The following is a 15,613-nucleotide window of genomic DNA, read 5'->3' on the forward strand; positions in this document are numbered from 1 at the left end:
TTTCAACGCCTAAAGAAAGTTAAATTCATTCAGAGATAATAATTTTATGTTTGCGAATGAGAAAGCTTAGATCGGAAGTGGGACGTGCCTTTGGCAAATTCCTTTTTATCACCCCTCTTTCCAGTGTGCATTCTATACACCAAATGCATTGTTGCTTACGATGTGTTTGTTCTTGTATGCATACATATTTTGAGTATATGAGAAGAGAATATGCATAAAGTGGCTTTTGCATTTCGCAATAATCTAGCACACGGCCGCCTCCACAATACAAGCGTTGAAATCCAAAATAGGAAATGAACGAAAATAGGAAAACTTTTGCCCGATGGAACTGCAAATGGTAATTGCTGATGTTCATATATAACAACTGCAGATAGCTATCATTTTCAATATATAGGAACAATAAACAAACATATAAGAAATTATTCCTATTTATTTCTTCCACAAAAAAGTTCTCACTACACTGTGAGTACGATGGTTAAACTTCACGAATATAAAATGCTAAGAATGATCAGGAATGCCCTAATGTCAATAACAAAGACTGTGAGTTATGGCAGTGCCTGAACGCTGTCTCATCCAAGGCATACCTATGCAGCTGTAGAAAGGAGAAAGATCTATAAGGTATATTTACATACGAGAGTATAAGTTCAGGTAAGTTTTCTTGTTCATGAGTGTTATGTATAATGTATAAGAAATGCTTGTGGCTCGAAATCAAGTATAATGTCTCTTCTGGTGAAAAATAACGATAAATTACTAATGTGTACAGCACGCTTTTTATAACCATATCATTGCAACAATCCTTACTAATGTGTGTTGTTCAAATAAAAGGCTGAATGAAATAATAATAAAATAAATTTCAGAGGAAAGAATTTCAAAGCACTTAGCATTGTCTTCACCATTTTTCTTCTAAATCTTTAACCCAAAATTGTCAGACGAGCCGAAGAATACATAATATATAAAAAAGGTTTGCTTAGCAATTAATTATAAATACGTTAATTAATTGGTATAATTCTATCATTACCGAAGGACAGCTTGACTGCCACGTTATGACACAATGTCCCAGTCGCTGTAGTCCGTCTGGTCCGGATCCCGCTTCCGACCTTCGTAGAGGTAATCATACTCCTCTCTGGAAAGGGAAATGTGACAATAGCTAAATAGATAAACAAGTAAATGAATAAGGAAATCAATAAATGAATAAATAAATACATAGATAAATGAATAAGCAGATAAATAAATAGCAAAAATAAATGAAAAGAACAATAAATAGATACATAAATGAGTGCCTAAGTAAATAAATAATAAATAAATAAGTAAACGATAAAATAAGTAAATAAATGGATACATAAATGAGCAAGTGATAAACTAATTAAAATAAATAAACAAATAGACAAATCAATGAATGAATCAGTTAATAAATAAATAGATAAAGTAAATAGATAGATAGATAGATAAGCAAAATGAATGAAAAAATAATGAGATAAAAGACTAAATAAATAAATAAAGTTAATAAATAAGTAAATAATTAAAAGAATGAATGAATAAAACAATACAAAAATAAACACATTTGCAGGCACGCATTACTTGCACGTGTAAATGTGTATACTTATCGCAGGTCTGACTGAAACTTTCCCATGAAGGCGACTGGCCAATAATGTAATTTGCACTCACAAAAGCAATAAGAAATACATTTTCTCCCGGGAGATGCCACGAGGGCGCCTCCGCGGGCCTTCCTTGACGGAAGGAATGCAGAAGTGATTAAAAATACTCATCTGAAAATAAAAATACACATCTAAACACGTGGACGTCACGAAGAAATGGAAGTCACTCACATGTCACAGTTGGGACCGGTGAAACCGCGGTCGCAGTGACACACATTCGGGCCAATGCAGCGTCCTCTGTCGCCACATCCGTTTTCACAGACGTCTGCGAAGGAATTCGGGCCTTAGTGTATTGACATATTTGCTGGGTTTTAAAAAGGGCTATCGGCAAGAGGGACATGCTTCGAAAACGTCACGTATCGGAAAGGGACGGAGATAAAAATCTCAGTGAGATTTTCATGGAGAAATGCAGTACAAATCTCTGCTAAGGTGAAAGAGAAAATGAAATTAAATCGTAAATTTATAATAAAATAAGTGAAACTGAAGGAAATTAGACATCAAAGAAATACAGCATTCAACAAAATCACAGCTCTTGCATCGAAAGTAAGCATTATTGTTACTAGTTAATATTAATGTTACTTTTTATGCATATTTCACCAGTCTTTGTAATGATTTTAACCCAGTTAATAGTGTTTGAGAAAAAAAACATTAAATCACGCACTATATCCAGAATTAACAAAAACTACAGATATGGCGTTACTCTTTCTTTCTTTTTTTGAGACTTAGTATTGATAATTGAACTTACTATTTAAACAAAAATAAAAATAAAAACTTCTACTGTATAGAAACAAGTTTCCACTTACATTTCTGGCATCTTACACCAGCATACCCGGGCAGACAAGTACACCGACGAGGCCCAGTGCAAATGCCCCCATTGAGACACGTAAGGGGGCATTGAGCTGTTGGGAAGGAGCAGGGGTTGGTTGTTAGGTCAAGCAATTACTGGAAAAGCTAAGAATGATTGATGTTTAGTTTCTTCCGGGGAGCTGTAGAAGATGCCTCTGATGAACACTTACCTGATAGATTGTCACCTGGGATGACCAGAGCGTTAGGCAGATCAAGTAGTTAGGGTTTATTAGTGTTTTTTTTTGGGGGGGAGGGGGTGGGGGGGGGGGGGGGCGCTGGAGGGTGACTGATAGCAACTGGCTTCTTGCGAAGCGTTAGGATGGTAGCGAATGTTACTTGTTATGATCTGATTAGGTCTGTCAGTTCTTGGGCATTCAGACCGTATTTCAAACAAGGCACAAAAACAGTCCTAGCAGGCGGTAAGAGATCCGTGTCCAGATAAAAAAAAAAAAGGTAAATAAACCTAAATGAATTAGAAGAAGTATATGTGTATTATGATTCATGGGATTTCCCGTTGAAGCTGACAATGTTTCCATTATGATTAGTCAAAAAGGCTATGCAGTTGACTTGTTTTTGCTTTAATTATGATTGCATATACTTTTTACGTAAAAGTGTAAGATACAGAAAGTAAAAATCTTAAATAAAACGCCATTTTTGCTTTAAAGATTCATATCCCTACGTCAGCTTTTGCCTATTTTCACCAGGGCTTTGTCAAAGTTTATAGGCGTAAAGTATTTGATGTATGAATCGTGAGTGTTTTGTGTAAAATATCTTTTTTTTAAAAAAAGTCCCTTTTCCTTCCAATGTATATGGAAATAACCGGTGTCCGTGAACAGAGTTTTGTTATGCCATTGAAAGGAATCAATCAACCAGTTCCGGAAATTCACGAATAGTTTAATCTCTGTCACTTGAGAGCAAAACTATTCTTCCCAGGAAGCATCAAAGCTTTTGTTTCATGCTTCCATTACACTTCGCTGATCTTTTGTTTGTGTGATACGATTACCATCCAACTATAGCCTTCCGATCCACAATTGTGATATTAATTTCAATCGCCTGTTGCTGCTGCACATTGCAAGGTTATACACAACATCGATGAATTATTAAGCAAAACGGATTAGCTTCCAGCAGGATTACTGTATAAATGTTCTGTTGCGTTTGTTACGAAAGCAGAAAATGCCTGTGTGGGGTTTTGTAGCTGCGCTTAGAGCAAGACCGACTGCAAGACTCACGGTTCTGGCAACGATGCCCGCCATATCCCGGCAGGCACCTGCACTTGTATGGAGCCACGCAAGTGCCTCCGTTCAGGCATGGAGCTGGACACTTGGCTGTTTTTAGGCGGTAAGGAGAAATAATGCAGGAGGTCAATGAGAGACATCTATCGAGTGAAAGCAAAGGGATTATCACATGGTCTGAATTTACCACTAATGTTGAGAGAACCTTCCAGTAATGATGGTCATTATGAGTATCATGATAGAATAACATCAATATCTTAACATACGAGTATAATGAAACAATGTTTGGATTATACTAATAGTTTAACACTCGTACGTAACAAAACTTTTTATTCAACGCAAAGTCCAGCTGTTACAATGATGTAAGATAAATGGAATACAATATTAATTTCATTCTAAAGGTACTTCATGGATTCTTTACTAGATACAGGGTATTGTTGCTGGGTGATATCTACTGCGCTAAGTGTTTGAGTTACTTTCCATTAAATATATTTGTTACTCAAGATTATGTAATTAGTGAGATCTGATTAAGACAATCTCGGAACTTGGTATTTCCACGAACTTACCATGCTGACAGCGATCCCCTGTGTATCCTGGTGGGCACAGGCACAGCGTATTGCTGGCACAAATGCCACCGTTGAGGCACTGTCTGGAACACTTGCCAACGCACTTAGGTGACCCTGACCAGGATCCATCCCCCGTGCAGGTAAGCACTGTTGTGCCGTTGGCGTAAGTTCCTGTGGAAATGCAAAGTTTTCGTTGTTCATTTCGGTCTGTCGAGAGCTGAGAGCGTCCGGTACAAAGGTGACATTTCGTCGAACCAAAAACGTCAAACAAGGATGATTCGAACATTAGAAAATGATTTTCATACATGGGTAAACATTAAAATTCTAGACGCCTTATCACGTTTGTTTATATATATATATATATATATATATATATATATATATATCTATATATATATAATATATATATATATATAATATATATATATATATATATATATATATATACATATATAAATATATATAAATCTATATATTTGTTATAAATATATATATTATATATATATTATAATATATTATAAATTTATATATATAAATATATATTATATAATATATATATATATATATGATATATATATATAATTATATATATATATATATTATTAATATAATATATATATTATGTATATATATATATATGTATATATATATATATATACATATATATATATATAAATATATATATATATATATATATATATATATATATATATATATATATATATATACACATACACACACACACACACACACACATATATATAATATATATATATATATATATATATATATATATATATATATATATACTTACGTATATATATATATATTATATATATATATATATATATATATATATATGTGTGTGTGTGTGTGTGTATATACATATATATTTCAATTTTAGGTCATCGAATGTGAAGAAGAAACGTAGAGTCAGTTTCTATGTAATTTGAAAATTGAAGCACATTTGCTGTAAGATTCTGTAGTCAATTTTTCGTGCAAGTTATTCAAGTTATTTTCAGGCCTTTTGAGCCTATCTGTCGGGAAGCCTTATACTGTTTTTTACCATTTCATTACATACTGACCTGGAGGACAGCGGTAATAGACGTGGTCCCTGTAATAAAAGGAACGGCCAAGAATGACCCCTCCATCCATATTAATCTTGGGTCTGCCACATGAGATTCCTGTCGGGGAGAAGAGATTTTATTTCATTATTGGTTGTACAAGTTACCGGAGGTCTAACGTTAAGTTTAAGACTATATTTTTTGAAGTTTACTACAAGGAAACAAATTCAGTGTTACTTATTTACCCATAACAAGATGCTGATCTAATACAAAAAAAAAAAAAAAATTTGCAATCGTGCGAGGTAACATTGGATTTCAAACGTGCTCGTTTAAGAACCCGAGAATACGATGCTATTTAACTGAAGAGTAAAGTACTTAAGTCCCTGAAATATCACTGTAAACATACTGAGGATATTCTATATTCAAAAATCCGTACTACTGCCTGACTGTAGACCAATACAGGTTCAGTCAGTACATACTCGAGCACTGTCCCTGGAACTTTGACCAGCGACCATTGTGGAGGCATTTGATGGAGAGGTCGCCCCTGGCAATGTGACCCTCTTGGCATTTGTATCTCAGCTGATCCTTAAAGACGAAGTTCTCTGCGGCAGTTGAAGTGATATGTTGAGTATTCGGGGGGCTTGGTGGTTCTCCACAAGACACGGCTGTTGGAAGAAGTAAAAATATAAAAAGTGATATTAAACATTCAAGATTACGAGGAAGAGGTAATAAACTATTTTGCCAATGACGTTATGTTACTGCATGTAGACATATGCTTAAAGAGAAAATCCAAAATTTCTAAAATGGGACCCATTTGCTTGCCATTCATTCAGTGAGAAAAGATATCTTTAGAAAAAATAAAGGACTTATATAATAAATTTCTTTAAATAATCGCCTTTGAGAACAAATACTAGAACTCTAAACGAAATTATATATATATATATATATATATATATATATATATATATAATATATATATATAGAATATATATATATAATGAACTTGATTGTCCAACAAAAAGAATTGTTATCATTAATGTTCGAAACCCTACAGGTAAAAAGGCAATATGTAGAAAAGAAATCGTTATGGAAAGTGAAATAAAACTGATGTAAAGAACATTTTCACAGCTCACGTAAAAGGAGAAATAACATCGTCACAGTGAGCTCACGAATGGTGTTGGAAGGTCTTTTGAAGGCTCGAATTCAATCGAAGGAATATCTCTGTATGTTCCTGCCAAGTCTTGCCTATTAGGCAAAAGGCGCTTTACGGAACAAGAAACGAAAGCACTCTAACAAGAACACTTGCCTTGTTCGCCTGGATAGCATTTCCAGTGGGAGCAGCTGGAATGGTTGGCTTGCCAGCAGACGAACAGAAGACATACAGGCACTTACTTCAGACTGAATATTTTGCTTTCGAGATGGAATTGTTTTACTGAGAATTATGTCTCTTATTGTATGATGTAAATAAATTAGTAAAACCGGAGAAAAAACCTAGTAGCATTAAAGCAGAGATAAAAGAAAAAATTACGTAAAAGGAGGGGCAGTACGGTTAGCTGTCAACAAAAGACAAAGGGAATAATTTATTTTATTAAGTATGGTTATAATATTAATATTAATTAAAAATATGTACCATAATAAATTCAAAATCTCATGCATACTCACGGTGAGAGAGAGAGAGAGAGAGAGAGAGAGACCGAACGACGAGAGAGAGAGAGAGAGAGAGAGAGAGAGAGAGAGAGAGAGAGAGACCCATTGAATATACTATATATATATATATATATATATATATATATATATATATATATATATATATATATATATATATATATATATATTATATACATTAGTAAACATGACAATTTTAGATTCTTCCCAATAAAAAAGAAAAAAAAATATCGGATAAGAAAGAAGAGAAATGGAATGGAGGAGTGGGATGTTAAATGCGAAATATGAAAAAGCAGATATTAATGCGATAATAAACTAGGCAAGGAAACTCACGTTTGCAAGTCGGTAAGTCAGCCGACCAATTTCCTGTGGGCAAGCACTCTGCTTGCCATTCCCCGTCAATTTCGTAGCCCTTCTCGCAAGCAAACTTCACTTTGTCCCCAAACTTCGTCCCCACGCCCATCACGAAGCCCTTCTCTGGAGGCGTAAGTTCGCCGCAGTCAACACCTGTGTTGAAGGCTGAATGAATTATAATCGCTCGTTCAATTCACTGTACAAAGTTAAGCATTAATGAATTTATGTTGGGTATTGGGTATCCTCCGCGCCCTTTCATGAAGGAACCGATGCCATAGAATGAGATAACAAGCAATTTCTTCTTGCATTGTGATATAACCTCAAAACTCTCGAGGTCTTTTTGATCACTGGTTTCCCAGTAATTGTTTTGATTCTTGGCCCAGTCCATCGGAAAAGACGCTTTACAGGGTTTGTACCTAATAAAACAGATTGTTAGTTTACTCTGTAAGTATAACAAATATTGTTGTTAGACTTTGCGGCAGTCAGCAAACATGTAAGTCTAACTTTTTATTGAAACAAGCAAGGGGCAGAATTTTCAAAGGGTCCAAAATATCATGCCAGAATATTGCACGATACTAAATTCGACTTATTCAATTGAGTTCCTCGGACGCTGAGGAGCGCAACGTCCCTCTGTCTCCAATGGTTTCATTTACTTGAAATATAACATTCATTCCACTCCTACTAAAAAAAAAAAAATAAAAAAAAAAAAATGGAATTTCAACTGTTTTATCTATTGTATATAAAATCACATTTTATTTACAACCATTTGCCACCAGTATCCAGTTCTGCTGCTAATCCTCTTCATTAAACTGTTCCCATATGTTTTTGTAAAACTTCTCATTCAACGCATGATTCACGTCAGACTTAAGGAATGTCACGTAATTTTCATTCCCGCAACACGCGAGCACACCCATACACGCACGCACACACCCACACACACACACACACACACACACGCGCGCGTGCGCACAGACACACACATATATACATTTATATGTGTATGTATATATATATATATATGTGTGTGTGTGTGTGTGTGTATGAGTGACGGGTCTTAATACTCAGTACATACGATCTAACTCTGGAACCTATCAATAAGGACCTATCTATACAAGAGTTAGAAACCCCGATATCTATAAATCTCAATATGACTGAGAAAAACCCAAACATAAATCTATAAATGAACAACATGAACTGTAGACTGAAACCTTACGGTGGCACTGTGGGGAGTCCCCACTCCAAGTGGCATCAGCAGTGCAGATTCTGGAGTCGTTTCCGTAGATTTGATAACCTACTTTGCAGTAATAAAGGACCTCAGAGCCCAACTCGGTCAGGGATATTTCTACTTGACCATTTTCAGGATCCTGAGGGGAGACAGAGAGGGGAGAAAATGGTTGAATGTATGGAGGTATTCGTTGTCAATAAATAACATCCATTCTATAATAATAATAATAATAATAATAATAATAATAATAATAATAATAATAATAATAATAATAATAATAATAATAATAATAATAATAATAATAATGTTGGGAAATACTCTCTATCACGAGAGTATATATAATGTTCTCAGGGGTCCACAATAATAAAAAAAATTTTGATAGTTCATGTATAATTTAAAAACACTACACAGCTTTCGAACCCTTCCCTGACTTCATCTTCAGTCCAAGACTACAGATGAACCCAGGGAAGGGTTTGAAAGCTTTGTAAAATGTTTTTAAATTATACACGAACTATTAACATTTTTTTTTATTGTGGACCCCTTAGAACAAAATAATAATAATAATAATAATAATAATAATAATAATAATAATAATAATAATAATAATAACTCAGTGAGTGTCCCTATATATCTTTTAGTGGGACATTAACTATAATCCAGTTAGTACCCTTCCTTTTCTCAGTTTTAGATATTTCCTTGTGTTATTTCTGTCTCTTTTTGTAATTCATTCTTTGCTATTCTTTCATTCTCTGTATTCTTGTTTTTCAACCAGGACGAACATGTGAAGAGCCGTTGTACAGCTGTTCAGGCAGAAGTATGATTATAATCTGTAATTACAATCTTGTGATATCTACTTGTTGCCTTCTTGATGCAACACTTCTGGGTGTAGTCAGGTCTCCACTTATGAGAAATCAATCTGTCCTCAGCCTCAATCAGGACATGGGCCGGATCATGGAATGGTGTTGGTTGGGTATGAGATTGAACTCCAGTAAAACGAAATCTATTGAAATTAGCAGATCTCGTACAGATTCCCCACCCTGTCCTCCCCTTATGGTTGGTAGAACTTTGCTGAATGATTCTGGAGCTTTAACTATTCTAGGTGTGCCTTTTGACTCACATATAACTTTTGAGAAAGATCCAATGAAAGTTTCAGCAAATGCCACACGAAAGTTGGGTATTGTTCGTGAGGCCTCATACATTTGTAACAGTGATAACATCAGTGCGACCTGTTTTTAGGTCATATGTGCTTCTTTTGCTATAGTATAGATTCACATTAAGAAGTAGAAGAAAGTAAAGAAAAATCCAAAAAGGAAAGATCCCACCTTTAAAAAAGATAATTGATAAATTAATAAGCAGATGAAAATGTATTAAAATGTAAGAAAAATGGTATTAGAGTAGTAATGCATTGTACCTTTGCTTGAACTTCTGAAGATCCAGTTGCACGATTTCCTCAAGGAGGAAGTTCTACAGTCCAACGTTGTGAGGAAAGAATAACCTCTGGAACTGAGAAGTTCGTCAGCGAGGCATATTTACTGCATATTGGTGTTGCTATTCGACGGATCTGGCTGCTTTCGGCAGGTGAGGGGGATCAGGGATCAATGGTGAATGTGAAAGATCTCTGTTGAAATACAGCTTATGAAAAAGTGGCAAACAAGAGATCATCCGTCGAAGGTCCAAGTCATAACTACTACTATTAGGAAACAAACCTACCACCACGAAACACTCTATCTAAAAGAGATAAATCTGTGGCAGGAGCAAATATCCACACCGGAGAACAGTGTACTATAGTAGACTCACATCAACCATGTATTTGATGTCTAGGCCAGTCCCTTACGACGCTCCTGATTGGCCGTTGATAAGCCAATCACAGGGCTGGAAACTCTCAGTCTCTCGAGAGAGTTCGCATGGGTACGATCTATGTTCCACCTCTCCTGAGGGATACCTCTTTCAGGAAAGATGGAACATACATCCTGCCTATGTGAACTCTCTCGAGAGACTGAGAGTTTTCAGCCCTGTGATTGGCTTATTAACAGCCAAACAGGTGTGTAATAAGGGACTGGCCTGGTCATCAAATGCATGGTTGATGTGAGTCTACTATAGTACACTGTTCTCCGGTGTGGATATTTGCTCCTGCCACAGATTTATCTCTTTTAGATAGAGTGTTTCGTGGTGGTAGGTTTGTTTCCTAATAGTAGTAGTTATGACTTGGACCTTCGACGGATGATCTCTTGTTTGCCACTTTTTCATAAGCTGTATTTCAACAGAGATCTTTCACATTCACCATTGATCCCTGATCCCCCTCACCTGCCGAAAGCAGCCAGATCCGTCGAATAGCAACACCAATATGCAGTAAATATGCCTCGCTGACGAACTTCTCAGTTCCAGAGGTTATTCTTTCCTCACAACGTTGGACTGTAGAACTTCCTCCTTGAGGAAATCGTGCAACTGGATCTTCAGAAGTTCAAGCAAAGGCGCAATGCATCACTACTCTAATACCATTTTTCTTACATTTTAATACATTTTCATCTGCTTATTAATTTCTTAATGATCTTTTTTAAAGGTGGGATATTTCCTTTTTGGATTTCCCTTTACTTTCTCTTACTTCTTCTTAATGAACGCAATATTCTTTGGAAACTTGAATTTTAAGTCAATGGTCCCTGTGCGCTTGTTCCATATGAATAGGTTTCATCTTCTAAACAACAGCAACAACAACAACAACAACTTTTATAATAATAATAATAAAATAATAATAATATAATAATAATAATAATAATAATAATAATAATAATAATAATAATAATAATGAAGGATTAAACGAAAACGACGTAAATGGAACCTCTGGCAACAGAGGAGCTTCGTCCCGGCAACCAGGTATTCAACCCAATTGAAGGGGAAGACGGTCAGGTACTTGGAGGTCGTCATCCAGCAACTGATCACCACAACGACAATAATCAACAGCTGAGATTGGAGCTACAGAAGGCAAAAAGGAAGAAATGGACAAGAGAAGAAAATAAGGAAATATGGAGATGCTACATCAGAAGCAACCCGACGGAGAGAGGATATAGAAGAAGATTGGTCAACATCTGGAATGAGAGGAATAACACCCCCCAAACAGAGCAGAGGCTGGCAGACCAAGCAAGGAACATAAAGAAAAAGAACTGGCTCTCCCCAACAGAAAGAGAAGAACTGGAAAGGGAAATGTCACACGACAACGAATTACACAAGACGAACTTAGATGACGATTGCCACAGAAGACGACAGGGAGGATGAGGTATCAAACAACGACACACGAAGAAACACCGACGAAGTAACAGAGAGGACGGAATGGGTAGAAAAGATTAGACAATGGATGGAGCCAGATACAGAGAGAACAAAGATCCCCTCCATGAAGGCCTACAACACCAAGAAATTAAGGGAGAAAACAAGTGAGGTCAATGAAATAATGGGCATAATACACACCACCAGTATCACAGAAACAAATAACTTGACATATGCAGGAGCAAGATTAGTAGCAGAACTGATGGGAATTCGAACACCAACACCACCAGCACAACCAACCAAACAGCAACCAAAACAGCAACCTCCTTGGAAAAGGCGCCTGGAAAAGCAAATCATGGTGATGAGATCTGACTTGAGTAAACTGAAAGAGATGGCAGAAAAAAGGCTAAGAAGCAAGAAAACAACGGAGGAACTCAACGAGAAATACAAAGTACAAGAGAGGGGATTAAACAACACAATAGAAGATGTAAAACAGAGGCTTAAGGCCAAAGCACATAAGATCCAACGGTACATGAAGCAGGAATAAGGGATACCAACAGAACAAACTATTCGGAACCAACCAGAAAGACTATACAGCCAACTACGAGGGGAAGACAACCACCAGAAATTCCCGAAGCCGAACCAAGTAAGAGACTCTGGGAAAACATATGGAGCAATCCGGTATCACACAACAAACATGCAACATGGCTCCAGGAAGTCAAGGAAGAAGAAACAGGGAGAATAAAACAAAGATTCACAGAGATCACGACAGACACAGTCAGACACCAACTAAAGAAAATGCCAAACTGGAAAGCCCCAGGTCCCGATGAAGTCCATGATACTGGCTCAAAAACTTCAAGGCCCTACACCCACGAATAGCAGAACAACTCCAGCATTGTATCTCAAATCACCAAGCACCCAAATGGATGACCACAGGAAGAACATCCTTAGTACAAAAAGACAAGAGTAAGGGAAATATAGCCAGTAACTACAGGCCTATCACCTGCCTACCATACAAAATGTGGAAGTTACTAACAGGTATCATCAGTGAAAGGCTATACAACTACCTAGAGGAGACAAACACCATTGCCCACCAACAGAAAGGCTGCAGAAGGAAGTGTAGGGGCACAAAAGACCAGCTCCTGATAGACAAAATGGTAATGAAGAACAGTAGGAGAAGGAAAACCCACCTAAGCATGGCATGGATAGACTATAAGAAAGCCTTCGACATGATACCACACACATGGCTAATAGAATGCCTGAAAATATATGGGGCAGAGGAAAATACCATCAGCTTCCTCAAAAATACAATGCGCAACTGGAATACAATACTTACAAGCTCTGGAATAAGACTAGCAGAGGTTGAATATCAGGAGAGGGATCTTCCAGGGCGACTCACTGTCCCCACTACTCTTCGTAGTAGCCATGATTCCCATGACAAAAGTACTACAGAAGATGGATGCAGGGTACCAACTCAAGAAAAGAGGCAACAGAATCAACCATCTGATGTTCATGGACGACATCAAGCTGTATGGTAAGAGCATCAAGGAAATAGATACCCTAATCCAGACTGTAAGGATTGTATCTGGGGACATTAGGATGGAGTTTGGAATAGAAAAATGCGCCTTAGTCAACATACAAAAAGGCAAAGTACGAGAACTGAAGGGGATAAAGCTACCCAGATGGGAGTAACATCAAACACATAGATGAGACAGGATACAAATACCTGGGAATAATGGAAGGAGGAGATATAAAACACCAAGAGATGAAGGACACGATCAGGAAAGAATATATGCAGAGACTCAAGGCGATACTCAAGTCAAAACTCAATGCCGGAAATACGATAAAAGCCATAAACACATGGGCAGTGCCAGTAATCAGATACAGCGCAGGAATAGTGGAATGGACGAAGGCAGAACTCCGCAGCATAGATCAGAAAACCAGGAAACATATGACAATACACAAAGCACTACACCCAAGAGCAAATACGGACAGACTATACATAACACGAAAGGAAGGAGGGAGAGGACTACTAAGTATAGAGGACTGCGTCAACATCGAAAACAGGCACTGGGGCAATATCTGAAAACCAGTGAAGACGAGTGGCTAAAGAGTGCATGGGAAGAAGGACTAATAAAAGCAGGACGAAGACCCAGAAATTATTACAGAGACAGGAGAAAGACAGAAAGAACATGAGGACTGGCACAACAAACCAATGCACGGACAATACATGAGACAGACTAAAGAACTAGCCAGCGATGACAATTGGCAATGGCTACAGAGGGGAGAGCTAAAGAAGGAAACTGAAGGAATGATAACAGCGGCACAAGATCAGGCCCTAAGAACCAGATATGTTCAAAGTACGATAGACGAAAATAACATCTCTCCCATATGTAGGAAGTGCAATACGAAAAGTGAAACCATAAACCACATAGCAAGTGAATGCCCGGCACTTGCACAGAACCAGTACAAAAAGAGGCATGATTCAGTAGCAAAAGCCCTCCACTGGAGCCTGTGCAAGAAACATCAGCTACCTTGCGTAATAAGTGGGTACGAGCACCAACCTGAGGGAGTGATAGAAAACGATCAGGCAAAGATCCTCTGGGACTATGGTATCAGAACGGATAGGGTGATACGTGCAAACAGACCAGACATGACGTTGATTGACAAGGTCAAGAAGAAAGTATCACTCATTGATGTCGCAATACCATGGGACACCAGAGTTGAAGAGAAAGAGAGGGAAAAATTGGATAAGTATCAAGATCTGAAAATAGAAATAAGAAGGATATGGGATATGCCAGTGGAAATCGTACCCATAATCATAGGAGCACTAGGCACGATCCCAAGATCCCTGAAAAGGAATCTAGAAAAACTAGAGGCTGAAGTAGCTCCAGGACTCATGCAGAAGAGTGTGATCCTAGAAACGGCACACATAGTAAGAAGAGTGATGGACTCCTAAGGAGGCAGGATGCAACCCGGAACCCCACACTATAAATACCACCCAGTCGAATTGGAGGACTGTGATAGAGCAAAAAAAAAAAAAAAAAAAAATAATAATAATAATAATAATAACAACAACAACAACAATTTATCATCAGAATTTGCAATACTGTCATCCTTGATTCATCTAAAATCATTTGTATGTTATAGTGACCTTTTGCAACTCAAAATCTAGCTCATATATAGCATTGCTCATGGAGAAAGAATGTCTAGTTTTTGTGGTTTGTTCCTCCTTTGTTTACTGCTTTTTCTTAAGAAAACTATTTGTGTTTGTTTATTCCCACATCTCCTTGTATTTCTTTTCAATAAATTGAGCAAGAAAAACCAAAGAATTCTAGGAATTCAGTGTTTTCTCAAAACAATAATTCAATATACCTTTAAGGAAACGAGAAGGGCGCGTATATGTTAACTGACAGTCTGGTCTGTTGCTTTCCTCCCCATGTTTTGTCGACATATCGACGTCTGAGCCATCGAAGACAGATTGATTTCTCTGCACTTTATGATGCAGCGTTTTATAACTGAACCCTTCGAACCTGAGTCTGGCATGTGAAGACAAAGCCTGGTATTTCCGAGGCCTTAAAACCAGGTCTCTGCTTGGTTCCACCAAGGTTGTGTGTGTGTGTGTCTGTGTGTGTGTGTGTGTGTGTGTGTGTGTGACACAGATGATCGCAGTCCAAACAGAATAGATTTTACGTTTAAATATCACAAAATCTTAGACGAAACAACGGCAAGAGAGCATTATGTACTT

General features: G+C 37.1%; 1 protein-coding gene across 1 annotated transcript in view; it reads right to left on the reverse strand.

Moving 5' to 3' along the window:
- Positions 1-412: 412 nt before the first annotated feature.
- LOC135220902 (sushi, von Willebrand factor type A, EGF and pentraxin domain-containing protein 1-like) overlaps positions 413-15,613 on the reverse strand; it is a 168,924-nt gene continuing 153,723 nt past the window's right edge. Inside the window, exons 44-52 of the mRNA XM_064258526.1 lie at positions 8,596-8,746; positions 7,362-7,535; positions 5,843-6,028; positions 5,385-5,483; positions 4,300-4,470; positions 3,731-3,826; positions 2,459-2,554; positions 1,827-1,920; positions 413-1,123 (exon numbers count right to left, since the gene is read on the reverse strand). Of these exons, the coding sequence (XP_064114596.1) occupies positions 1,042-1,123; positions 1,827-1,920; positions 2,459-2,554; positions 3,731-3,826; positions 4,300-4,470; positions 5,385-5,483; positions 5,843-6,028; positions 7,362-7,535; positions 8,596-8,746 (1,149 nt within the window). The 3' untranslated portion in view covers positions 413-1,041. The remainder of the gene's footprint in view (positions 1,124-1,826; positions 1,921-2,458; positions 2,555-3,730; positions 3,827-4,299; positions 4,471-5,384; positions 5,484-5,842; positions 6,029-7,361; positions 7,536-8,595; positions 8,747-15,613) is intronic.

Source organism: Macrobrachium nipponense, chromosome 2 (assembly GCF_015104395.2).
Source record: "Macrobrachium nipponense isolate FS-2020 chromosome 2, ASM1510439v2, whole genome shotgun sequence".
Taxonomy (NCBI): domain Eukaryota; kingdom Metazoa; phylum Arthropoda; class Malacostraca; order Decapoda; family Palaemonidae; genus Macrobrachium; species Macrobrachium nipponense.